Source organism: Thamnophis elegans, chromosome 2, assembly GCF_009769535.1.
Source record: "Thamnophis elegans isolate rThaEle1 chromosome 2, rThaEle1.pri, whole genome shotgun sequence".
Taxonomy (NCBI): domain Eukaryota; kingdom Metazoa; phylum Chordata; class Lepidosauria; order Squamata; family Colubridae; genus Thamnophis; species Thamnophis elegans.
This window is the reverse complement of record NC_045542.1, coordinates 5,847,443-5,874,891: the sequence shown is the minus strand read 5'-3', so window position 1 is coordinate 5,874,891 and position 27,449 is coordinate 5,847,443. Positions and strand designations below refer to the sequence as shown.

The window sequence follows — 27,449 nt, the reverse complement described above, 5'->3', positions numbered from 1 at the left end:
AAGTGAATAACTGCAGCTGATAAGTTAGTAACATAAGTGAATCTGGTTTCCCCATTTGACTTTGTCAAAAGGTGATTATATGACCCCAGGACACTGAAACCATCATAAATACGAATCTGTTGCCAACATCAAAATTAGTGTAAGACAATTTAAAAAAAGAATCCACACAGAATAAAACTATTTAAAAAAATCCTATGCACAATAAATAAAATATTATTTTAAAATACATTAAAAAAATAAAAGAAAAAAACGCAGCTCACTTACCAGCAGGCAGGAACTCCAAGTCAATCCAGAATGATGTAGATGTTAATACAAAGAACTGAGCAGATTAAAATGGTGAAATAATCCCAGGGAAATATTTTTCAAAGAAATTTTGCCACCATTTTTTCCACACGAGCCGACCTCCAACCTCCGTGCCCCTCCCCTCCGGAAAATCCAGGAAGTAATACTCGTGACCTCTCTAGCCAAGTATTTCCTGCAGCTCTATGGTACTGAGTCATCTTTTCTTATAAAATGAGGTAAAAGGGGCATGGGGGGTCCGTTTTCTTGCTTTAACGTTTTAATTATATCTTCAATGAAAGTACTGAGACAGAAAGAGAGGTGAGTTAGACAGGGTGTCTTTTGTCTTGCCCCGGTTAGGATTTCTTAAGCAAATCCACTGGGCTTTCAACATGAAGCCAGAAAATCGGGAGTTTTTTAAAACGCCCCGGGACATGGGACAAATTGTTATAAATCGTGACTGTCCCGCTGAAATCGGGACGTCTGGTCACCTTACTCGAGAGTGACAAAAGTAAGGTTCTAATTTAGGCAAGAAAGCCCAAATCATGGGTATAAAATAGGAGATACCTGGTGACTTAATAGTAGTGACTGTGAGAAGGATTTCAAAGTCCTAGTTGGCAATCACTTAAACATGAACCAGCAGTGTGCTGCATCTGCCAAAAACAGCCGATGCAATCGGAGGGTGCCTTAGCAGAAGGATAGAATCAAGATAATGCAAAGTGTTAGTAACAATTTATAATGGCTTGGTAAGATCACACTTGGAATATTGCATCAGTTCTGGTCACCACAATATAAAAAACATGTTGAGACTTTGGAAAGAGTGCGGAGAAGAGCAATAAAGATGATTAAGGGGCTGGAGTAAAACATATGACTAGGAATGATATGATAGCAATGTTCCAATATTTGAGGGGCTGCCAGGGCTGGAAGAACATGCTCTGTGAACCTTAATGGGGAGGAAACAATGATTTCCTGGAGCTCCGTAACATAGTCGTAGTCAATAAATGTGCTTCCAGAAGTTACTTGCAGCGTTGACCGTAGGAGCTCAGTCTGCCTCTGTTCCTTGTTTTCTCCTTCTATTTGGACTGATCCAGATTTTGGCCTGCCACTCTCAGGGGCAGGAATCGATCCAGACCATAGCCAAGAGGGCAACATGCAGAAATTTATCTTCTTTTTTGCTGTAGGAGCCTGGGCTGTTACTCAAGGTAAGAAAGGAAACCTCCATGTTTGTCCCGCTGGTTTGCTGCCTCTCTGAGATTAATCAGATCTATTGATTCTCCCCATCTCACAACAAATCACGCTTCCATCCTGGATTTCTGCACCCCGGGGATGGGGACAGAGGGCGTTGTTGAAGGAACATGGCTTGAATCCCCAGCATTAGTGGCAGTCTGAGGGGTTCAAAAGGCACATTTTCTTTCCATTCCGAAAACTGTCATTCTCTTGGATATCATGGGACAAAGCACGAAAATGAGACAAGTGTTCGGAAGGAGCCTGATAAAACTTAATTTTAGTGGGAAGTGGGAATGAGATTAATGTCCATACTGGACATTCCTTGGAAGTGGCTTGAGCCTTTTTTATATATATACAACAGCAAACCATGACCAGATTTGCTGCCATGTCAGGCTAACCCTAGACTATGATTTGAATATGAAGGCTAGCAGGTGGAGATCCAGGGCAGCAATTTTTGATAAGTTAATTTGATGAGAGATGCTATAGAGCAGAAAAACCTTATAACAGGCACGTTCGGATTCTTCCTATCTGACTTTTTGATTTGTCAAGCGCTTATACATATCAGTATTTAGAAGAGCATTAAAAGGTAAAAGCAATTTATATGTGTTTCACCTAGGTGGAGCCGGTCCTTAGAAAAAATAAGGGAAAAAGTATGTATTTCTCTTTCACTATCTCCCTTTCCCTAAGTGTAGCTCTATAGTTTAATGTGTATGAGAGCAGACTCAAATCTCCCTCCCTCTCTCCCTCTCACCCCCTATAATTTTGATAGATAGATAGATAGATAGATAGATAGATAGATAGATAGATGATAGATAGATAGATAGATAGATAGATAGATAGATAGATGATAGATAGATAGATAGATAGATAGATAGATGATAGATAGATAGATAGATAGATAGATAGATAGATAGATAGATGATAGATAGATAGATAGATAGATAGATAGATAGATAGATAGATAGATAGATAGATGATAGATAGACAGACAGACAGACAGACAGACAGACACAGTATATTAATAAATCATTAAAACAACAAAAAGTAGAATGTAAGAAAAAAAGAGCAATTGCTAGAGAAGAAAACATATTGTTATTCCTTCTACCTTTCTTTCTATCAAAGAATTGCCATATTATTCTTTTCTCCATTTTTTTTGAATATATTTTTATTATTTTTACATTTAAAACAATGCAGTACCGCGAAGACGAAGTGACCATATATTCACATTATATACAGCTAGTCTCAACCATTAACAATTAGCCTACTTAATCCATTGTCTATCCTTCTGTCCAATCACAATGTATATACAGTTTGTTCCAGTATTATCACCTTGTCTTATACCAGTCATAAAATCTGTTCCAGACTTCAAAATATTCGGATTCCCCTTTATTTTTTAAGTTCAAGTGTGAGCCTATCTGCTTCCGCACAGGCCAACCCTTTTCTGATTACATCTAGCTCTGATGGTGTATTTTCTTTTTTCCAATATTGTGCATTCGTTATGCATGCAGTTACTACATGTATAATTAGATAAAGTGTATCTTTCTTAAACCCCTCCAATATTTTACCTAGGAGAAAAATTTAAACAAGATTCGGTCTCCCACCATTTGTTCTAACCATGATTGAATCATTTTCCAATAATTTTTTGCCTCATTGCACGTCTACCACATATGATAAAAAGTGCTTGGTGTTTTTTTTACACTTGCAGCAATTTGGGACCAGATTTTTAAACATTTTGGAGAGCCGTGCTGGGTGGGAGATGCTATCTGTAGAACATCTTATAAAGATTTTCTTTATACTCTGTAGACATTGTTAGTTTCTGATTAAGTATCCAAAGTTTCTCTCCATTTTCCTTGACTTTTTCATCTGCCAAATCATCTCTTCAGCCTTTTCTTCTTTCAACAAAAGTTCCATATAAACGTTCCACTCAAATCCTTTTCTTTAAACTTTTCTTTTTAAGCTTTTGGGGACTACAACATAAATCAGTCACTGCAGAATTAGCATCCAGTCCCCAGAGACTATTTCTCCAGATAGTATCTTTAATGAACCCCAGTCTAGGAGGATACATTATGGATCAATGGCTTATTGGCATCAGTAAGAAAGAAGCCTAATTGATCGGGGCTGTGTTCGGATTATCCTTTTTTCAGCATTTGTAATCCTTCCGTGCTTTTTTTGAAGCTGTCTCCATTTTGGAAAAAGTGAGAAAGTGACATGTTTTGTGAAGGGATTGACTGGAAATATCAGATTGAAGCAGACTGGGAGAAATTGTCTTGGAAGAAATATCTATGGAATATTGATCCATTCATTTTCCCGTATTGTTGATTATAATCATCTGTATTCTTATTACCTTTTTTCTTAACATTTGTTTGATCTTCAGAAAGCAAGAGAACAAAAACTAAAACTCCTCCCACTGTAATATGCTCTGTACTTTATTTCCCAATTGATTCGTGTCTGTATAAAGCTATCAAAACACCGACCAAGCCCAACTGGGCAAGAACTGAAAGGGAAAACACTGGAGACAGCTTCGTGACAAAGTTCAGTTGGCCATATTGACGTTCTGTTTATTTGGGCAAATGTTGGAAATCGAGGGGCAGCTGAACAAACAGTTCCTCAAACTTCTGCTCCAGATCTACCTAGGCCAAAGTAAAAAATTTCTCCACTGAAAGTCTATAGGCCATATAGAACAGAAAGGCTGGGGAAATCCAAGCCATTGGATTAATACTTGGGATCAGATTTCAAACGATTACTTTGCAATGATAATTCTCATTGTTTTCTACGTTGGAAGATATTCAGGAGAAGGATGTTATCCGTTTATGCTGAAATAAATAGCAAAATCCCCTGATAAGCTATTTAGAGCACCAGTTTGATGTAATAGTTAGTGCATCAGTCTAAAAAACCAGTTTTATGAGAGGTTCTTTCCCATCACCATCCTTTGATTGACAGTTCCATCTCCAATGGTCCCAAACACCGTTTAGTCAGAGGTGGGTTCCTACGAGTTTGCACCTATTCGGTAGAACCGGTTTGTCAAATCTACCGAACCGGTTAGAAGAGGTTCCACCAGTGGACACGGAAAGCAGGCCACAACTACAGAAGAGGTTCCAAAAATTTTTGAAACCCACCACTGGTCCTTGGATATGATTATTCTACACTATCATGCTCATATTTATAAAACTCAGTGCCTCTATGAAAGGTAAGGATGACTACTGCGTTTGTGGTGCAATCAGAACATTGCGTGTGTTGAAGTTGTTTTAATGCAAACCAAAGATGCCTTTCAAAAAACAAGTTTACATCATATTCTTATGCACGCCGGTGCTGTGTGTGAGGTCATTTAATGTGGTTCTGACAAGTGTCGTCGGCATCTTCATATCCGGTCACATGGGTGGCAAGCCACTCCCACAAAGGAGGCCACACCCACAGAGTAGGTTCGAACAATTTTTGAAACCCACCACTGCGTTTAGTATACTAGATGGAAGCAGAGATATAAACTTCGTAGTAAGAAGCTGGCAGGACTTTATTTTTACAAAATGTCTGAAATACAGAGGCTACCAATTCCATAGGAATTATCCCATAGAGCTCTATGTTCCATATTGGGAATGTCACTGATTTTCTAAAGCATTAGGTGTTCAGTCAAAGCACTTCGTTGTATATCGAAAATTTCTGGAAGATTTATTACATTTAAAAATTATGTGTTTGCCAGTTGTACGTAGATTTTATAACATTCTAAACATTAATAATTAATTTCATTATAATTGGTCTATTTTGCTCCTGAAGAAGATATTATTTTATTTTGTTACAAAGGTTTCATATAAGAAGCCATTAATTTCTCCGGTTTTTCTCCTTGTTCTCAATAGATTTGCAACAATTTTTAAAAAAATATTCTGTAGCCATAGGATACAATTGGTTCAACGGCAGGTTAGAAAACCTAAAAGCATGATATGCTTCCTAAAACTTTTTGCTACAGAGTCCTTGAACAGTTTGGGCTTTATTTTAATTTTAGTTCAATTTTTCTATGTTGTGATGCATGCAACATTTTCTGCCTGGGGTGATAGGCTAGTAGTGAAATAAGTACTGTAAGAGTAACCCATTCCCATATTAGTGAACTATTTGTGGAAAAAATGCTATATCTTTCCTTTGCTATTTAACAAACTATGATTGCTTCAGCCAGGAGGTGTTTAAAAAGCCTTCTTCTATTAATTGGGATATTTTTATCTAAAGTCAATGGCATTACCATGATTAGATGGTCAGAAATTAAAATTGTTGCATATCTCATCTAAATTGGGTTCAAAAATGACATTAAAAATAACTTGAAATGCGCCATCAGGGGTAGATAACACAGTATGTTGGAATTCAACTATATCTAGATGCGCATTGCATTAAATCTTAATCTTAATGCAATGCGCATCTAGATATAGTTGAATTCCAACATACTGTGTTATCTACCTTAGATATCTTAGATATATATATCCAAAGGATATTGTGGCTTTCGACGTTTGTTTTCTTTTTTGAAATATTAGTGAAAGCCAATAATGGATCTAAAACGAAAGGCTTTTTACTTTTTGCTTGACCACTGTGGCCACATTGAGAACCGAGATGGCGCAGTGGTTAAATGCAGCCCTGCAGGCTACTTCAGCTGACTGCCCTTCTGCAGTTCGGCTGTTCAAATCTCACCGGCTCAGGGTTGACTCAGCTTTCCATCCTTCCGAGGTGGGTAAAATGAGGACCCGGATTGTTGTTGGTGGCAATATGCTGACTCTGTAAACCGCTTAGAGAGGGCTGAAAGCCCTATGAGGCCGTATATAAGTCTAACTGCTATTGCTATTAACTTTGAAAGCTTCCTACTGTAACTCAAAGGGCTGGCTGTCACCTTCAAAGCTTCCAATTGTCACCATCTGAATATCTGTGGGTCTGCCTTCTCCCTGCTCGTCCTTTTAGATCTGGACAGAAAAGCTCCCTCTGGGTCTCTACCCTTAAGAAATGACCTCTGCAGGGATCACAGGTTTGGGCTGTCTCCAATGGTGGGATTCCAGTGGTGGGATTCAGCCATTTCGCGCCTATTCGGGAGAAATGGTTCTTAACTTTCTAAGAGGTTGAGAGAACCGATTGTTGGAAGAAATCTCCTTTTGTTTCTTTCCACTTTACAGGGCTAATCCTGTAAGGAAGGCAGGAAGGAGACATTCTGGTGTTGTTTCTAGCCTAATCTTTATTGACCTGCTTACAGAAACTGCCTCTCCGGTTAACCCTTATTACATTGTCACAGCTAAGATGAAGCGTTCATCGACCTGAGTGACCTTGAGTTGGCCACGCCCACCCAGTCACATGACCACCGAGCCCCACCTACCCAGATGGTCATTAGGGCAGAGAACCGGTTGTTAAATTATTTGAATCCCACCACTGGCTGTCTCAGACACTGCCTGAATTCAACAACCTCCCTAGTCTGATCTCAGTTGGGCCACAACTCTGTTGTCTTTCTGTAGAGCTATTAAGATTCAGTTGTTTCAGCACGTTTTTGTGTCTCCGGGGGGTGTTTTTTCTTTCATTGATGTTAATTGCATACATGGGCCAGCGATATTCCTCAGAGCAGGGGTGGGTTCCTGCCAGTTCTAAGCTCTTCTATAGAAGAGGTTCCACAAATCTACAGTGCCGTTTACAACCGGTTCCAGCTCCCTCCCCTGTCCGTCCACACATCATCAAGATGAAGAGCGAGAGGAGGAATTCTGGGAGTTGAAGTCCACAAGTCTTAAAGCTGTCAAGTTTGAACACCCCTGGGGATTTTTTTTCTAAAGGGTTAGGGGTGCGAGGGTCTTGTAACTTGACAGCTTTAAGACATGCACGTTTCAAATGCCAGAGTTTCTGAGCCAACATTTTGGTTGGTAAGCAACCACCACATTTTACAAGTTGGCCACGCCCACCCAGTCACATGGCCGGCAAACCACTCCCACCCAGTCACATGACTGGCAAGCCACTCCCACAAAGCAGGCCACACCTACAGAAGAGGTTCTAAAAATTTTTGAAACCCACCACTGCCTCAGAGCTTCAGTAAGTCATGCACAGTTGGGTTTTTAATTTTACTGTTGCTTGAGAGTCTGTAAGCAATCCAGAATCAGATACAATTGGAGTAGTATATAAACAGCAGTCTGAATTCATTTTCCAAATAAGGATGTTAAGTTTGCAAGTTTGTCCCTATTGAAGCTCCGTGTCTGAACTAGACACGCGTTGGGTTTCCTATTATTCAGTATTAATTTCTAACTTTTCCTCTACTCACCTATTTCCATTCATTTTTGCATCAGCTATCTCTATTTTGATTTCAGGAACTGCAGAGGAAGATTATGTGGAAATTTGGCCCCCAAATCCTTTGGTGGAACTTGGAGGCTCTCTTGACCTGAACTGCACCAGTACCTGTGAACATATTGGCATTGAGTCTGCCTATACAAAGGTTCCCATTGGAAATGGTTCCAATTGGAAAGCCTTTCGTCTCAGCAATGTGAACCTCTGGGAAGCTGAACCTTTGTGCTATGCTGAATGTAAGACTGGACAGAAGAAATCTCCAAAGGCAAACATCATTGTTTATAGTAAGTCACTTGCTGGATTGTGTCAATTATGTTCTAGTGTTACCCAAACTGGAGAATTTTAAGATGGTTGGACTTCAACCTCCAGAATTCTCCAACCAATATGGTCTTTAGTAAGAATTCTAGGATGTGAAGTCCACACATTTCAAACTTACACAGGCTATAGCTATAGCTCTTTGATTTTTGTGTGGGAATAGGATGCTCCCATCCTTTCAGAACCCGGCTCAGATTCAGGAGAAACCAGGGGTGGGTTCCTGCCAGTTCTAACCTCTTCTATAAAAGGTTCCACAAATCTATAGTGCCGTTTAGAACCGGTTCCAGCTCCCTCCCCCCACCCGTCTGCACATCATCAAGATGAAGAGCGAGAGGAGGAATTCTGGGAGTTGAAGTCCACAAGTCTTAAAGCTGTCAAGTTTGAACACCCCTGGGGTTTTTTTTCTAAAGGGTAAGGGGTGCGAGGGTCTTGTAACTTGACAGCTTTAAGACTTGCGTGCTTCAAATGCCAGAGTTTCTGAGCCAACATTTTGGTTGCTAAGCAAGAGCATTTTTAAGTGAATTTCACCACATTTTACAAGTTGGCCACGCCCACCAAGTCACATGACTTCCAGGCCACTCCCATTCGGTCACATGGCCGGCAAGCCGTTCCCACAAAGCAGGCCACACCTACAGAAGAGGTTCTAAATTTTTTTTGAAACCCACCTCTGGGCATGGTACATAATAATAAAATACAACTTTTAACAATCTGGTACAATCATACAGTACATTCAATAATATAGCACATTCCAATCTGAGAACACAAAATATACGGCCTCTCTAAGATAATGGCCTATAGCAGGAGTGTCAAACTCAAGGCTTGGGGGGGGGGGAGCCAGCAGCTAGAAATGCCAGAGTTTCTGAGCCAACATTTTGGTTGCTAAGGAAGAGCGTTGTTAAGTGAGTTTCACCACATTTTACAATTTGGCCATTCCCACCCAGCCACATGACTGCCAAGCCACTCCCACTCAGTCACATGGCTGGCAAGCCACTCACACCCAGTCACATGGCCTGCAAGCCACTCCCACAAAGCAGGCCACACCTACAGAAGAGGTTCTAAACAATTTTGAAACCCACCACTGGGAGAAACCCAGGAAAAGATGCAGTTGCATCAAAAAGCAGAGTGTTAAACACGGAGGACAGAAAGTTACCTACACAACCTAATTAGCCAAAGGTAGCGAGTGGCGCTGAATCTGGTGTATGGTACCCTGTTTCATCAATAGAAAGAGCCTTCAAATAAGGCTTGGAGCTAGATGAATGACAAAAAATTGGAAGATGGGCAGTTTAGAAATGTGAAATATAATTAAAAGGTAAAAGTTTTCCCTGTCCACTTGAATCTTACTCTAGGGGGAAGGGCTTATCTCCGTTTCTTAGCCAGCATTGCCTAGAGAGATTTCCGTGGTCATGTGGCCAGCAAGACTATATGCCGAGGTGCACAAAACACTGTTATCTTCCCACCAAAGTGGTATCTATTTATCTACTCACATTTGTATGCTTTCAAATTGCTATGTAGGTAAGAGAAATATGAATAAACAAAGAAAGGAACCCCAATATCAATCCTTCCCCTGAGGCAAATTCCTTCCACCCTCCTACAGCAAAAGTGGAACTGTGATTATGAGATTGTAGAAATATTTTGGTGAGGATTACCTACATTAATGTCTAGCAAGAAAGCAGGCACGTAGCTAAGGCAAAAGATGGAAATAATTATCTAACTAGGGGAAACAAATAGAAATAGATCTTTCAGATGACAAGAGACAAGATATTTCTTTTGGGAAAGCTAAGGCATCCCATCCACTGCCCGTTATAGGTATATAAAAATCTACTCGGTTTGACTTAGAATGTACAGGAAAATATACATTTAGGTAGAGATAATTTTATTGCATAGAATAAATAACAGAAGAGCCGTGCCATTGCTTGTTTATACTTCCAGCATATGCTAATCAAACAAAACTGATTTGGAACATTTTATTTCATTTCAGAATCTCCAGCGAATATTAAAGTGTTTCCAGTACCAGATATGGAAGTTGGCAAGCCGTATAAGTTGACATGCTGGGTTTTGTGGGTAGTCCCCATCCGGAACCTCACCGTGACCTTGATGAAAGGAGAAGAGCAGCTTGAGATAAAAACCTTTGAGGATTACACTCACCCTGAACTTTATGCTGTTGAGGTCAACCATATCATAACAGCTCAGGAAGATTACTACAACAAGACAATCACCTGCCAAACATCCCTGGATCTGAGACCAAGAGGACCACTCCTGAAAAGCACCTCCCAGGGCATATCATTATGGACTTTTGGTGAGATCCCATCCATTGCTCCAGTTCTGATTTAATATTATTTTTAATTTTATTTTTATATAAATCCATTTTCCATTAAGCAGTATGTCATCTAGGTACAAATATTTTTTGTCAACATTTAAAATTTGCAATCACGTTTATTATTCAACCTGTCTAAGCTTAATTTCCAATACCTTAAATGTCTAATTAACAATCCTCATCCTGATTTATTTAACTCAATTATATATGTATATGTATATGTATATGTATATGTATATGTATATGTATATGTATATGTATATGTATATGTATATGTATATGTATATGTATATGTATATGTATATGTATATGTATATGTATATGTATATGTATATGTATATGTATATGTATATGTATATGTATATGTATATAATTCTCTTGTAAAATGTGTTTTTTATTTTCCATTTTTCATTTTCATACAGTCACATATATACTGTGCATAACTGTGGCCATACAACATTAAACAATAAACACAGGAATTCCTCTTGTCAACAATACCCCCAAAAATAGAAACCCAATGTACCTCTTAGACCCTCCATACACCTCTTTCTTTCACCCCCCTCCAACTTTCCATCTTCCCTCCATCATTCCCCTCTACCCTACTTCCCCTCCCCCTCTACCACTCCTCTCTCCCAATCCACTCCCTCCTTTCCCTCTCACCCTCCCTCCAATCCTCTCTCCCACCCTCTCTACCCCTCTTTCTTCTATCCCTCTACTCCTCCCTTCGGTGTATTTCTACTATCTATTAATATATTCAGCTTGTCCTCTTTTTACAGTGGAATTAAAGAGCAACAGTATACAAGTGCAATCATGTTACTTTAAAATCTAACACATACTATATATTCCCCCCTCCCCCCTAACACCCCACCTCCCTCCCCCCCCCGACTTCCCAGAACCCGTAAACGGTATAGATTTTTAACAAACACAGTCTAAAATATATTAAGACAAAGGAAATTAAAAAAAGAAGTTAATAACATCTCTGCATTGAACTCAGCTTCTTCCTGTTGCACTTACTTTGAGCAGTTTAGATTATTCCTAATCTTAAACATAGGCTATCTGTAATTTCTTAGTCCCGTATTTGTTTTGTATATAGTCAATCCATTTTTTCCAGTCTCGTTTATATCTCTCATTTGAATGGTCTTTAAGATATGCCGATATTTTCGCCATTTCGGCTAGGTTTGTAACTTTCAATGTCCATTCTTGAGTTGTAGGCAAGTCTTCCTTCTTCCAGTATTGCGCCACTAACAGTCTTGCTGCTGTTATTAGGTGCAGAACCAAATTAGTCTCTACCGCTATAAAATCAGTACATATACCTAGTAAAAATAACTGAGGAGTAAACTTTATCCTTCTTTTAAAGATATTTTGCATAATCCACCACATTTTTATCCAAAATCCCTTAACCTTTTGACAAGTCCACCATATATGAAAATATGTAGCATCGAGAGAACCGCATCTCCAACATTTAGACTGTACATTCGGATACATAGAAGCCAGCTTTCTAGGATCTAAGTGCCATCTATAAAACATCTTATAAAAATTTTCTCTCAGGTTTTGTGCTTGTGTGAATTTCACATTTCTTACCCATATTCTTTCCCATGTGTCCAACATTATTGGTTCTTCAATATTTTGAGCCCACTTTATCATACAATCTTTAACTAGTTCCGTTTCCGAATCCATCTGTATTAGTACATTATATATCCTCTTTATATGCATTAAACTTTGATCTCTTATTTGGTTAAACAAATTATCCTCAACTTGGATAAAACCAGTTTTTTGGTCTATTTTCCACCTGGCCTGTAATTGGCCATACTGGAACCATGTTTGAACTACCTTCTCCTCTTTCAATACCTCTAAAGATTTTAGTTGTAGCACCCCCCTTTCCAAAGTGAGAAGTTGTCTGTAGGTGGTTCTATCCTGTTTTTGTGCTATATTCATATTTTCAATTGCATGTCTAGGAATTGCCCACATGGGTATCTTGTCATTTAATTTATATTGGTATTTCTTCCAGACCCGCAATAAAGCATTTCTTAAAATATGACTTTTAAAATTCTTATCCAGTTTTTTGTTGAATAACAAGTAAGCATGCCAACCATATACCAGATCGTGTCCCTCGATATTCAGTATTCTATCGTTGGTTAAATGGGTCCAATCGCTAATTGCGGATAGCGCCACTGCATCATAGTATAATTTTAGGTTAGGTAATTTCAAGCCTCCTCTCTCGCGTACATCTTGCATTATTTTCATCTTTACCCTCAGCTTCTTTCCGGCCCATACAAATTTGTTGATACCCTTCTGCCATTCTAAAAGATTCGCATCTCTGTTGTCTTTCTGTAGAGCTATTAAGATTCACTTGTTTCAACACGTTTTTGTTTCTCCGGGGTGTGTTTCTTCTTTCATTGATGTTGATTGCATACATGGGCCAGCGATATTCCTCAGAGCAGGGGTGGGTTCCTGCCAGTTCTAACCTCTTCTATAGAAGAGATTCCACAAATCTACAGTGCTGTTTAGAACCGATTCCAGCTCCCTCCCCCCACCCGTCCGTACATCATCAAGATGAAGAGCGAGAGGAGGAATTCTGGGATTTGAAGTCCACAAGTCTTAAAGCTGTCAAGTTTGAACTCCCCTGGGGTTTTTTTCCTAAAGGGTTAGGGGTGCGAGGGTCTTGTAACTTGACAGCTTTAAGACATGCATGTTTCAAATGCCAGAGTTTCTGAGCCAACATTTTGGTTGCTAAGCAACCACCACATTTTACAAGTTGGCCACGCCCACCCAGTCACATGGCTCGCAAACCACTCCCACAAAGCAGGCTACACCTACAGAAGAGGTTCTAAAAAAATTTGAAACCCACCACTGCCTCAGAGCTTCAGTAAGTCATGCACAGTTGGGTTTTTAATTTTACTATTGTTTGGGAATCTGTAAGCAATCCAGAATTAGATACAATTGGAGTAGTATATAAACAGCAGTCTGAATTCATTTTCCAGATAAGGATGTTAAGTTTGCAAGTTTGTCCCGATTGAAGCTCCGTGTCTGAACTAGACACGCATTGAGTTTCCTATTATTCAGTATTAATTTCTAACTTTTCCTCTACTCACCTATTTCCATTCATTTTTGCATCAGCTATCTCTATTTTGATTTCAGGAACTGCAGAGGAAGATTATGTGGAAATTTGGCCCCCAAATCCTGTGGTGGAACTTGGAGGCTCTCTTGACCTGAACTGCACCAGTACCTGTGAACATATTGGCATTGAGTCTGCCTATACAAAGGTTCCCATTGGAAATGGTTCCAATTGGAAAGCCTTTCGTCTCAGCAATGTGAACCTCTGGGAAGCTGACCCTTTGTGCTATGCTGAATGTAAGACTGGACAGAAGAAATCTCCAAAGGCAAACATCATTGTTTATAGTAAGTCAATTGTGTCAATTATGCTCTAGTGTTACCCGAACTGGAGAATTTTAAGATGGTTGGACTTCAACCTCCAGAATTCGCCAACCAATATGGTCTTTAGTAAGAATTCTAGGATGTGAAGTCCACACATTTCAAACTTACACAGGCTATAGCTATAGCTCTTTGATTTTTGTGTGGGAATAGGATGCTCCCATCCTTTCAGAACCCGGCTCAGATTCAGGCGAAACCAGGGGTGGGTTCCTGCCAGTTCTAACCTCTTCTATAGAAGGTTCCACAAATCTACAGTGCCATTTAGAACCGGTTTCAGTTCTCTTCCCCCGCCCATCCGCACAACATCAAGATGAAGAGCGAGAGGAGGAATTCTGGGAGTTGAAGTCCACAAGTCTTAAAGCTGTCAAGTTTGAACACCCCTGGGGTTTTTTTCTAAAGGGTTAGGGGTGCAAGGGTCTTGTAACTTGACAGCTTTAAGACTTGCGTGCTTCAAATGCCAGAGTTTCTGAGCCAACATTTTGGTTGCTAAGCAAGAGCGTTGTTAAGTGAGTTTCACCACTTTTTACAAGTTGGCCATGCCCACCCAGCCACATGACTGCCAAGCCACTCCTACTCAGTCACATGGCAGACAAGCCACTCCCACCCAGTCACATGGCTGGCAAGCCACTCCCACAAAGCAGGCCACACCTACAGAAGAGGTTCTAAACAATTTTGAAACCCACCACTGGGAGAAACCCAGGAAAAGATGCAGTTGCATCAAGAAGCAGAGTGTCAAACACGGAGGACAGAAATTTACCTACAGAAACGAATTAGCCAAAGGTAGCGAGTGGCGCTGAATCTGGTGTATGGTACCCTGTTTCATCAATAGAAAGAGCCTTCAAATAAGGCTTCGGGTTGTAGCTAGATAGATGGCAAAAAATTGGAAGATGGGCAGTTTAGAAATGTGAAATATAATTAAAAGGTAAAGGTTTTCCCTGTCCAGTTGAATCTGACTCTAGGGGGAAGGGCTTATCTCCGTTTCTTAGCCAGCATTGCCTAAAGAGATTTCCGTGGTCATGTGGCCAGCATGACTATATGCCGAGGTGCACAAAACACTGTTATCTTCCCACCAAAGTGGTATCTATTTATCTACTCACATTTGTATGCTTTCAATTTGCTATGTAGGTAGGAGAAATATAAATAAACAAACAAAGGAACCCAATATCAATCCTTCCCCTGAGGCAAATTCCTTCCACCCTCCTACAGCAAAAGTGGAACTGTGATTATGAGATTGTAGAAATATTTTGGTGAGGATTACCTACATTAATGTCTAGCAAGAAAGCAGGCACGTAGCTAAGGCAAAAGATGGAAATAATTATCTAACTAGGGGAAACAAATAGAAATAGATCTTTCAGATGACAAGAGACAAGATATTTCTTTTGAGAAAGCTAAGGCATCCCATCCACTGCCCGTTATAGGTATATAAAAATCTAAAAATGTCCGTATTTTCCAAGCTGGAAAATATGTACTTAGGTATAGAGGATGTTTTTGCCATAGAATAAATAACAAAAGAGTCATATTATTACTTGTTCATCACTTCTAGCATATGCTAATCAAACAAAATTGATTTAGAACATTTTATTTCATTTCATTTCAGAATCTCCAGAGATTATTGAACTGCTTCCAGTACCAAAAATGGAAGTGGACAAGCCGTACAACTTGACATGCTACGTTTTGTCGGTAGCCCCCATCCGGAACCTCACCGTGACCTTGCTGAAAGGAGATGAGCAACTTCTGATAAAAACCTTTGAGGATAACACTTGGCCTGAAGCTATTGGTGTTGGGGTCAACCATATCATAACAGCTCAGAAAGATGACTACAACAAGACAATCACCTGCCAAACATCCCTGGATCTGAGACCAAGAGGACCACTCCTGAAAAACACCTCCCAGGGCATATCATTATGGACGTTTGGTGAGATCCCATCCATTGCTCCAGTTCTGATTTAATATTATTTTTAATTTTATCTTTATATAAATCCATTTTCCATTAAGCAGTATGTCATCTAGGTACAAATATTTTTTGTCAACATTTAAAATTTGCAATCATGTTCATTATTCAACCTGTCTAAGCTTAATTTCCAATACCTTAAATGTCTAATTAACAATCTTCATCCTGATTTATTTAACTCAATTATATGTATATGTATATGTGTGTGTACATACTATATATATATAGTATTTTTTTTATTTGTGCTGATAAATAAATAAAGGGAGACTAGTATAGAAACCCAATATTTTTACTGTTGCCTTTGTTATATTTGTGGTTTTTTTATTTGTTCTGATAAATAAATAAATGGACTCTTGTGACGAGCCGATTGACAGATGATGAAAGCAGTTAGCTTCCTCCCATAATTGGGGCTTACCAGGGATTGTAAAAATCTAATAGATACCTTTCACCCTGGCTTCACTGATAACAGATAACAGCCTGTGGCCTAATGGCTAAGAAGTCTGCCTAGTATGTAATCTAGCCCAGGTTCAAATCCCAGTAAGGGAATGGCTAGCTGGTGAGAGCTAAATAGCTTGAAATAGATCTATACTAGTCTCCCTTTATTTATTTATCAGCACAAATAAAATAAAACACACACACACACACACACACACATATATATATGTAATTCTCTTGTAAAATGTGTTTTTTTATTTTCCATTTTTCATTTTCATACAGACACATATATACTGTGCATAACCGAGGCCATACAACATTAAACAATAAACACAGCAATTCCTCTTGTCAACAATACCCCCCAAAATAGAAACCTAATGTACCTCTTAGACCCTCCATACACCTCTTTCTTTCCCCCCCTCCAACTTTCCATCTTCCCTCCATCATTCCCCTCTACCCTACTTCCCCTTTCCCTCTACCACTCCTCTCTCCCAATCCACTCCCTCCCTTCCCTCTCAGCCTCCCTCCAATCCTCTCTCCCACCCTCTCTACCCCTCTTTCTTCTATCCCGCTACTCCTCCCTTTGGTGTATTTCTACTATATGTCAATATATTCAGCTTGTCCTATTTTTACAGTAAAATTAAAGAGCAACAGTATACATGTACAATCGCATTACATTGAAATCTAACACATACTATATATCCCCCCTCCCCCCTCCCCCCTAACACCCCACCTCCCTTCCCCCCCAACTTCCCAGAGCCCGTACACGGTATAGATTTTTGACAAACACAGTCTAAAATATATTAGGACAAAAGAAATAAAAAAAGAAGAAGTTAATAACATCTCTACATTGAACTCAGCTTCTTCCTGTTGCACTAACAGTTTAGATTATTCCTGATCTTAAGCATAGGCAATCTGGAATTTCTTAGTCCCGTATTTGTTTTGTGTATAGTCAATCCATTTTTTCCAGTCTCGTTTATATCTCTCATTTGAATGATCTTTAAGATATGCCGATATTTTAGCCATCTCGGCTAGGTTTGTAACTTTCAATGTCCATTCTTGAGTTGTAGGCAAGTCTTCCTTCTTCCAATATTGCGCCACCAACAGTCTTGCTGCTGTTATTAGGTGCAGAACCAAGTTAGTCTCTACCACTGTAAAGTCAGTACATATACCTAGTAAAAATAACTGAGGGGTAAACTTTATCCTTCTTTTAAAGATATTTTGCATAATCCACCATATTTTTATCCAAAATGCCTTAACCTTTTGACAAGTCCACCAATATATGAAAATATGTAGCATCGAGAGAACCACACCTCCAACATTTAGGCTGTACATTCGGATACATAGAAGCCAGTTTTTTAGGATCTAAATGCCATCTATAGAACATCTTGTAAAAATTTTCTCTCAAATTTTGAGCTTGTGTAAATTTCACATTTCTTACCCATATTCTTTCCCATGTGTCCAACATTATTGGTTCTTCAATATTTTGAGCCCACTTTATCATACAATCTTTAACTAATTCTGTTTCCGAATCCATCTGTATTAGTACATTATATATCCTCTTTATGTGCATTAAGCTTTGATCTCTTATTTGTTTGAACAAATTATCCTCAACTTGGATAAAACCACTTTTTTGGTCTATTTTCCACCTGGCCTGTAATTGCCCATACTGGAACCATGTTTGAACTACCTTCTCCTCTTTCAATACCTCTAAAGATTTTAATTGTAGTACCCCCCTTTCCAATGTGAGAAGCTGTCTGTAGGTGATTCTATCCTGTTTTTGTGCTATATTCATATTTTCAATTGCATGTCTAGGAATTGCCCACATGGGTATCTTGTCATTTAATTTATATTGGTATTTCTTCCAGACCCGCAATAAAGCATTTCTTAAAATATGACTTTTAAAATTCTTATCCAGTTTTTTGTTGAATAACAAGTAAGCATGCCAACCATATACCAGATCGTATCCATCGATATTCAGTATTCTATCGTTGGTTAAATGAGTCCAATCACTAATTGCAGATAGCGCCACTGCATCATAACATAGTTTTAGATTAGGTAATTTCAAGCCTCCTCTCTTGCGTACATCTTGCATTATCTTCATCTTTACCCTCGGCTTCTTTCCTGCCCATACAAATTTGTTGATACCCTTCTAAAAGATTCGCATCTTAACATTTTAACTTCAAATGGGAAATTATATAAGCATAATTATGAACCACTTTGGCATAGCATACAGACAGAGATGAAAAAATGGGAGAAATTGCACTTATCTTTGCTGGGTAGGATAGCGGCAGTGAAAATGAACATTTTACCAAAATTTTTATTTCTCTTCCAAATGTTACCTATACTTAAAAAAGATGCGAACCTTTTAGAATGGCAGAAGGGTATCAACAAATTTGTGTGGGCAGGAAAGAAGCCGAGGGTAAAGATGAAAATAATGCAAGATGTACGTGAGAGAGGAGGATTGAAACTACCTAATTTAAAACTATATTATGATGCAGTGGCATTATCTGCAATTAGTGATTGGATTCATTTAACCAATGATAGAATATTGAACATTGAGGGACACGATCTGGTATTTGGTTGGCATGCTTACCTGTTATTCAACAAAAAATTGGATAAGACCTTTAAAAGTCATATTTTAAGAAATGCTTTATTGCGGGTCTGGAAGAAATATCAATATAAATTAAATGACAAGATACCCATGTGGGCAATTCCTAGACACGCAATTGAAAATATGAATACAGCACAAAGACAGGACAGAATTACTTACAGACAGCTTCTTACCTCGGAAAGGGGGGTATTACAATTAAAATGTTTAGAGGTATTAAAAGAGGAGAAGGTAGTTCAAACATGGTTCCAGTATGGGCAATTACAGGCTAGGTGGAAAATAGATCAAAAAATTGGTTTTATTCAAGTTGAGGATAATCTGTTTAAACAAATAAGAGATCAAAGCTTAATGCATATAAAGAGGATATATAATGTATTAATACAGATGGATTCGGAAACAGAATTAGTTAAAGATTGTATGATAAAATGGGCTCAAAATATTGAGGAACCAATAATGTTGGATACATGGGAAAGAATCTGGGTAAGAAATGTGAAATTTACACAAGCTCAAAATCTGAGAGAAAATTTTTACAAGATGTTCTATAGATGGCATTTAGATCCTAAAAAGTTGGCTTCTATGTATCCGAATGTACAGCCTAAATGTTGGAGGTGTGGTTCTCTCGATGCTACATATTATCATATATGGTGGACCTGCCAAAAGGTTAAGGCATTTTGGATAAAAATATGGTGGGTCATGCAAAATGTTTTTAAAAGAAGGATAAAGTTTAGTCCTCAGTTATTTTTACTAGGTATATGTACTGATTTTACAGTGGTAGAGACCAACTTGACTCTGCACCTGATAACTGCAGCAAGACTGTTGGTGGCGCAATATTGGAAGAAGGAAGACTTGCCTACAATCCAAGAATGGACATTGAAAGTAACAAACTTAGCTGAAATGGCTAAAATATCGGCATATCTCAAAGATCATTCAAATGAGAGATATAAACGAGACTGGAAAAAATGGATTGACTATATACAAAATAAATACGGGACTAAGAAATTCCAGTTAGCCTATGCTTAAGATCAGAAATGATTTAAACTGTTAAAAGTCAGTTCAGTAAGAAGAAGCTAAGGTCAATCTAGAATGTCATTAATTTCTTTATTTCTTTTTTCTCAATAGATTTTAGACTGTGTTAGTTAAAAATCCATACCGTGTACGGGTTCTGGGAAGTCGGGGGGGGGGGAAGGAGGAGGGGGGGTGGGGGGGTGGAGGGAGGGAGGGATACACACAACAAAAAAAAATTGTACTTTAATGTCTTAATGATTGACAAATGATGACATATTTGTGTTTTTTTTTTTAAAGAAAAATAAAAAAAATAAATAAAAAGATTGAAAAAAAAAAAAATAAATAAAAAAATAAAAGATTCGCATCTTTTTAAAGTATAGGTAACATTTGAAAGAGAAATAAAAATTTTGGTAAGATGTTCATTTTCACTGCCGCTATCCTACCCAGCAAAGGTAAGTGCAATTTCTCCCATTTTTTCATCTCTATCTGTATGCTATGCCAAAGTGGTTCATAATTGTGCTTATATAATTTCCCGTTTGAGGTTAAAATATTAACCCCAAGATATTTGACTTTTTTGACTATCTCACATCCTAGCATCCCGCCTAGTTCTTCCTTTTGTTTAGTATTCATATTTATAGCTAATATTTTTGTTTTTCCTAAATTTATTTTAAAACCAGACACTTGACCATATTGATTAATCGTATTCATTAAAACCATACTAGATTCCTGCGGTTGTTCCAATATTATGACCAAATCATCCGCAAAAGCGCAGACTCTGTATTCTTGCTGCCTAATCTTGATCCCTTTTAGACCACCCAAGCCCCGTATTTAATTCAACAATACTTCCAAAGTTATAATGAACAATAGTAGGGACAAAGGACAGCCCTGTCTTGTATCTTTTCCAATTTGAAAAGGGTCTGTTAAACTTCCGTTGACTATGATTTGAGCTGTTTGCTGTTGGTATATTTCCTTTAATTGACTGTAAAATGCTATCTCCTATCTGCATTTTTTGCAATATCTTCAACAGAAATTGCCAGTTAACTCAATCAAAGTCCTTCTCAGCATCCAGAAATATGAACGCAGCAGGAATTTGGTTGTTCTTTCCCAAATATTCTAATGCATTAATAATTAGTCTAACATTACTCTTCATCTGTCTCCCCTGTATAAAACCTGTTTGGTCGGTGTGTATCAATTGTTGAATAACCAACATTAACCTATTTGCTAGTATTTTAGTAAAAATGTTATAATCTACATTAAGTAATGAGATAGGTCTATAATTTTTTGGTTGAGTAGTATCTTGATCTTCTTTGGGTATCAAAGATATAAACGCTGTCTTCCAAGATGGAGGCACTTTACCTTCCGTTTGAATCTTATTAAATAATTCTCTAAGAGGTTCTACCATTTCTAACTGTAAATTTTTATAGTAAACCGCTGTCAAGCCATCTGTACCTGGCACTTTCCCTAACTTTAGTTGCTTAACTACCTGCAAAATTTCCCCCGAGGTTATTGGTTGGTTCAACTTTTGCCTGTGCTCTTCTCTAACTAAGGGTATTTTCTCTTTATCTAAGTATTTGTCTATATCTAAGCCCTTAATTTTATCCCCTTTATACAATTCTGTAAAAAATTCCCGAAATGCCTTTTGAATCTCCTCCTGTTGAAACACCTCCTTCCCTCTATAAATCAGTTTAGTTACAGTTCGGGTTTTCCTTTTTTCCCTAATCTGATAAACTAACCATCTACCCAGTTTATTTGTGTTACAAAAAGTGTTGTGTTTTGCATATAATAAACTAGTGGCTACCTGGTCAGAGATCAACATGTCAAATTGAGATTTTAATATGGTAATTGCTTCCTTAACCTTTGTATCGCCTGGATTCAATGTTAACTCCAACTCTTTCCCTTTAATTTCCTCTTCCAATTCTCTTCGTTTTAGCCCTTGTTTATGTCTATGTATTTTGTTTATATTCATCAGTACTCCTCTCATATACGCTTTGCTTGCATCCCATACAAATTCCATAGGTGTACCCTTATTCATATTCAAAACAAAGTATTCAGATAACAATTTTTTACAATCATTAATATACTTTTCATATCTGAATAAGTTTTCATTCAGCCTCCAAGACCTTCTTGCCTGCAATGCCCTTCCCAATTCCATCCAAACTGGGTTATGATCCGAAAGGACCCTAGCCGCAATCTTTGTCTTCTTCACCCTAGAAAGGAAATCATTAGTGAAATCCCTTGAAAGGGATTGATGTCTATCAGAAAAGAAGGTGAAATCATATTCCTCTGCGTTTCTTTCTCGCCAAATATCTCTCAATTCAAAGTCGTCCATCATGTCAAAAAAAGGTTTGGGTAGCTTAGCTCGCGTTTTAGTATTTGGGCAAGAGGACTTCTTATCTCTTTTAGTATCGATCACACCGTTCCAGTCACCCAATAGTATGCAAGACTTATAGTCCCACTGTACTAATTTAACATGAAGATTTCTATAGAATCCGTCTTGCTGTTGATTAGGAGCATAAATTCCCAAAAGTAATGTCTTTTTCCCTTATAAGATTAGATCTAGCGCGATATATCTTCCAAAGGGATCTGCTTCAATTGGTTCAGCTTTGATGTCTTTTCTTAAGTATACAATTATACCATTTTTCTTTTCCGTAGCAGAGGTCACAAAATGTTGACCCAGTTTGGGGTTAAGCAAATATTTTTGATCAGTTGATTAGATATGAGTTTCTTGCAATCCAGTTCTGATTTAGACATACTACGCCCTGTGGCTAGACAATGCTAATTCTCCACAGGAGGGGTTGGTCCACCTATTCCACTGTTTGCATAGATTTGATGCCCCCTACAGTTCAATAATGGTATCCTATTTTCTTCATTACCAGTTCGGTAGCGGTAGCAAGTGCGCGCACATGCACAGAAGGTCCGTGATGATATCAGGGTGGGTGGGCGGAGCCTTGCACCACCGCCACTACCAGTTCGCGCGAACGGGTGCGTACCCGCAGCATATCATCTCTGCTACAGTTGCCCCAACAGCACTCACCCCCTGAGAGGCTAAGGAGAAGGTACTATTGTGGCTGTGATTTCTTTTGCAATAACTGACATGATTTCTCTTTCTTCGTTGGCAGATTTTGCAAAGATTCCCCTGCTCCACGCTGGCCTGTTCTTAGAAGCTGGGACCCCGATGAAAGTGACGTGTGATGCACCTGAGGTTTCCCCAGCCGAAGAAGCCATCTTTGGTCTGTGGTTTGCAGGGGAGTATCTGACCTTCAACACCACTGTGATGGGGGACTTGGCAAGTGCCCAGGCTGTGATAGCCCCTTCCTCAGTTGGAGAGCATCAGTTGCTCTGCTCGGTGTCTCTGGGGCCAGTGACCAAAAATGTGACAAAGATAGTGAATGTGTTTGGTGAGTCTCATATCTGTAATTATTAACACAGAGAGAATTAGAAAAGTTTTATTCCATCTATTATTAGTTATGACTTATTTTGAAAAAGAAAACTTCAGTTAAAAAAATCAGATCGTTTAAGTAGCTGAAGCTCTTTGAAACGAATGGAATTGAAGAAATTCATCCTAGTTGTATTTTCATTGAGACTGAAGAACAACTACTAAAGGGTGAACCATATTCCTACTCAAATTAAATACACACGGAGCTTGAATCTAATGTAAATCATTGGAGAGAATGAAGCATGGAATAGAATGCCAGGGTTTGGGAAATCTGATTGCAAATGACTGAGAAACAGTTTCCAGTTTTTCTCACATTGCCAGCCAACAGTGTCCCTGCATCAGTGGTGGGTTTCAAAAATTTTTGGAACCTACTCTGTGGGTGTGGCCTCCTTTGTGGGAGTCGCTTGCCGGCCATGTGACCTGGTGGGAGTGGCTTGCTTGCCATGTGTTCTCTCTCTCTCTCTCTCTCTCTCTCTCTCTCTCTCCCTCCTTCCTTTTGTCTCTCTGTCTCTTTTTTCTTTTTTTCTTTCATCTCTCTCTCACTCTTTTTCTTTCTTTTTTCTTTATTAATTTATTTTTTCCTTTCTTTTTCTTTGTCTCTCTCTCTCTCTCTGTGTCAGTGGTGGGTTTCAAAAAATGTTTGGACCCTCTTCTGTAGGTGTGGCCTGCTTTCCGGGTCCACTGGTGGAACCTCTTCTAACCGGTTCAGTAGATTTGACGAACCGGTTCTACTGAATAGGTGCGAACTGGTAGGAATCCACCTCTACATCACACTGAGTATTATTACTACTGAAATTAACCACATTGTCTTCTCCATTCTAGATCGTCCCCAAATAGATGATTCCAAATGTCCCCATGCCCTGACTTGGAAGGAGGGAAGTACAACATCATTTACTTGTTCAGCCATGGGAAACCCCACACCAACTGTTCAGTGCTGGAAAGATGGGCGACCTTATAATATTGGGGAACCACAGCTAGTCCAGAGAGAGCATGGTGGCATTTATCACTGTAATGCTACCAACCAGTATGGATTTGATGTTAGACATGTGACCGTACACATTGAATGTAAGTTCACCTCTTGCTCTAAAGAACTAGAATAACCATAATTGGAGGCTTGTATTGCTTAACCAGGAGTATGTTAAAGTTCATCTGTCACATGCAAGTTAGAAATGTAACCCAATAAAAGAAAGTGATGGGAATTCTCATCCCAGCTGTTGGTATCACTTCCAACTATGACGCAATCCAGAAAGACTGATAACGTTTCTAATGGATAAAAGCAAGCATCTACTATGAATAGTGAAGAGGTTCCCTTATGTGTGGATATGAACTGATTTTCATGCCCCCAGATAATACTTACCTTTGATTCACCATTTTCTGGCCTAATGCCAAACAAATATATTAACTTTTGATTCTCATCTCCTGCGTCCATCCCACCAGCTAGGGATTAGGAGAACAGGCAGCTAACATTTAAGGAAGGCAGGAACTTGCAAAGAGTGTGTATTTAGATGCAGCAAAACATTCCCGATACCTCTTTTAGAATTCGGAGGTATCAACCCGGCTCAGAGTTTTTCACCTAGAGCATTTCTTAAAATGTGAGGAATCTCAGCAAGGGACTAACTTTTTGCAAGTTAAGTTTTCCTAACAGAAAACGGGGTAGTTTGGTTATAGTACCAGGATAAAAATCAAGAGACTGAGTTGTAATCTTCCTTTAAGCTTAAAGTCTTTGACTTTGAGCCATTCAGCCTTTCTCTGTCCTAGCAAGAAGGCAACGGCAAGCCACTTCTGAAAATCTTGCCATGAAATCTTCAGGGATTTCTCTGTTGCCAGGAGTCAAGAGTAACCTGAAGGCATACACGAAAACAATAAACAGCAAGACAGATTGAGACTCAGCAGAACTTTGAAACTAGGGATGGAGAATTCCTCTAACTGGAGAATTCTGGGAGTTGAAGTCCACACATCTTAAAGTTCGGAAAGTTAAACCTACTGATTAACAGTACATGTTCTGTCCCGGGCAATGAGGTCTCGCCTGGGCAGCCAGTTAACTCCATGTGTGGGAATCTCTTTCAGATCAAGTTTATTATCAGGCATTCTTAATGGTAAAACTTACAGTTCAGTGTTAAGATACTTCTGACTTCTTTAATCTGGTTCCATTACGTGGTGTAAAAAGACATTAATTTCTCTAACCCATGCTGTGACGCAAGACTGCTTTCTGGTAGACAAAGGGCGATTCAGAGAGTGACCAGTAATAAATCGCTTTTCCTGGGCAGAGTACCCCGCTGCCCAATCAGGGAACACAGATGTGGTCACATGTTATGGAACTAAATTTCCCACAAGGCAGTTCTGTCTCCATACCCAGTGGTGGGTTTCAAAATGTTTTAGAACCTCTTCTGTAGGTGTGGCCTGCTTTGTGGGAGTGGCTTGCTGGCCATGTGACTGAGTGGAAATGGCTTGCTGGCAATGTGACCGGGTGGGAGTGGCTTGCCAGCCATGTGACTGAATGGGCATGGCCAACTTGTAAAATGTGGTGAAATTCACTTAACAATGCTCTTGCTTAGCAACCAAAATGTTGGCTCAGAAACTCTGGCATTTGAAACATGCATGACTTAAAGCTGTCAAGTTACAATACCTTCGCACCCCTAACTCTTTAGAAAAAGACCCCAGGGGTGTTCAAACTTGACAGCTTTAAGACTTGTGGACTTCAACTCCCAGAATTCCTCCTCTCGCTCTTCTTCTTGATGAACTCTGGACAGCCTGGGGGAGGGAGCTGGAACTGGTTCTAAATGGCACTGTAGATTTGTGTAATCTCTTCTTTAGAAGAGGTTAGAACTGGCAGGAACCCACCCCTGACCATGTCTGAAAAATAACTGCTACTATTACTGCCTAGTTGGTAGAACTGTAATGCTATGGACCTATTCAATGCTAAATTTTAATGCATTCATTTTTTCCCCTTTTGCAGCTCCTCAATCCATTGGCCATATCATTGGCTATATAGTTGCTGTGGTGGGTTTTATTGCTCTTGTGGCTGGTATAGCTTATTGGATAAGCTATAAACAAAAGATTGGGGTATACCGACTGCGGCCGCAAAAGAAGCAGCAACAGCCACCACAAACTGCTCAAAACTCAGCGGAGCAAAGATTCCTGAACGGCAAAGCAAATGTCTAAACAGACCGGTGTTTACTACAAACTGAAGAACCACTTGTCCCAATGCCAGCAGGAGTGTAGCTGTGTTCAGTGTTCATCACTCTACTTAGCTGCAAAAAGAAGAGGATGTTAATTACATGCCGTCAAGTCATTATTCATTTATATTTTCTTGGGCTGAGTTATCTAGGCATTTCTGAGTAAGAGCATTTGTAAAAGCCTCAGTGAAAGCATGCAACTGCAAAGGTGCATTCCACCATTGCTTCTTGATTTTGTTGAGGAGATCCTACTCTAAGTCCTACTTCATGGTCATCTGGGAGAAGAAAGTGTCTTGAGGAAGAAGATTTTATTTTTCTATAGTGTATTCTTAAGCACTTGGTATAACTTGACAGCCTTCTTTGGGGATGCTTTCAATGGCATCCTGGCACTGCCCAGGGGTAGAACAATAGTTCTGAAGTGGTTGCCTGCATGCTGCAGATGGGACTTAGAAGTAAACCAAAAGTATCTGTAACGCAACTCATGCTCTTTGCTAACTTTCATTAGTTAACCGCTTAGTTCATTGCTAAGTTTCATTGAAACTTCAAGCCCTCCAAATGACTATGAATGACAGATATAACCACAGAATATATGTCAACATATGAACGTTTTACATATAGGTATATAATACTTATTTCAAGAGGGAGGAGAGGAAGCCTTTGTGTTTCTCTTATGCTGGGACCCAGTCCTAGAAAGAACGAATAATGGACCTTAAGATACAGAGGGCTGAGAACCGCTGATGTTAGAATTCTTTTGTGAGAAAAAGCAAATGCAATCACTTGTGTTGAAGGACACTCCTTGGCAGAAAGAAATGCATTTGTGGCAGACAAGATATGTGCACGAAAGAATAAGTTAATGAAAGTGAGATGCCTTGAAGGACCAGGCAGGAACAGACTGACCTTCTGGCCATTCATTTCCTCTTGGAGAATGAAAGGGACATGATTATATGAGCACATATGTCCAGCACATTAAAAAATGAGTGACTGTC

The 27,449-nt window shown here is 39.1% G+C and overlaps 1 protein-coding gene across 1 annotated transcript; it reads left to right on the top strand.

Moving 5' to 3' along the window:
• The first annotated feature begins 766 nt into the window (after positions 1-766).
• LOC116503880 (intercellular adhesion molecule 1-like) lies at positions 767-27,449 on the top strand. The gene is made up of 8 exons (XM_032210587.1): positions 767-1,481; positions 7,812-8,072; positions 10,082-10,399; positions 13,556-13,816; positions 15,447-15,764; positions 22,971-23,249; positions 24,110-24,352; positions 26,244-27,449. The coding sequence occupies exons 1-8, from the start codon at positions 1,430-1,432 to the stop codon at positions 26,447-26,449; spliced, it is 1,938 nt and encodes a 645-aa protein (XP_032066478.1). The 5' UTR covers positions 767-1,429; the 3' UTR covers positions 26,450-27,449.

Bases quoted from the DNA above. Each gene is read 5' to 3' on its own strand.
- LOC116503880 (XM_032210587.1), top strand. From the start codon at position 1,430: ATGCAGAAATTTATCTTCTTTTTTGCTGTAGGAGCCTGGGCTGTTACT. The intron at 8,073-10,081 runs GTAAGTCACTTG...ATTTCATTTCAG, and splicing joins GGCAAACATCATTGTTTATA to AATCTCCAGCGAATATTAAA. The intron at 24,353-26,243 runs GTAAGTTCACCT...CCCCTTTTGCAG, and splicing joins TGTGACCGTACACATTGAAT to CTCCTCAATCCATTGGCCAT.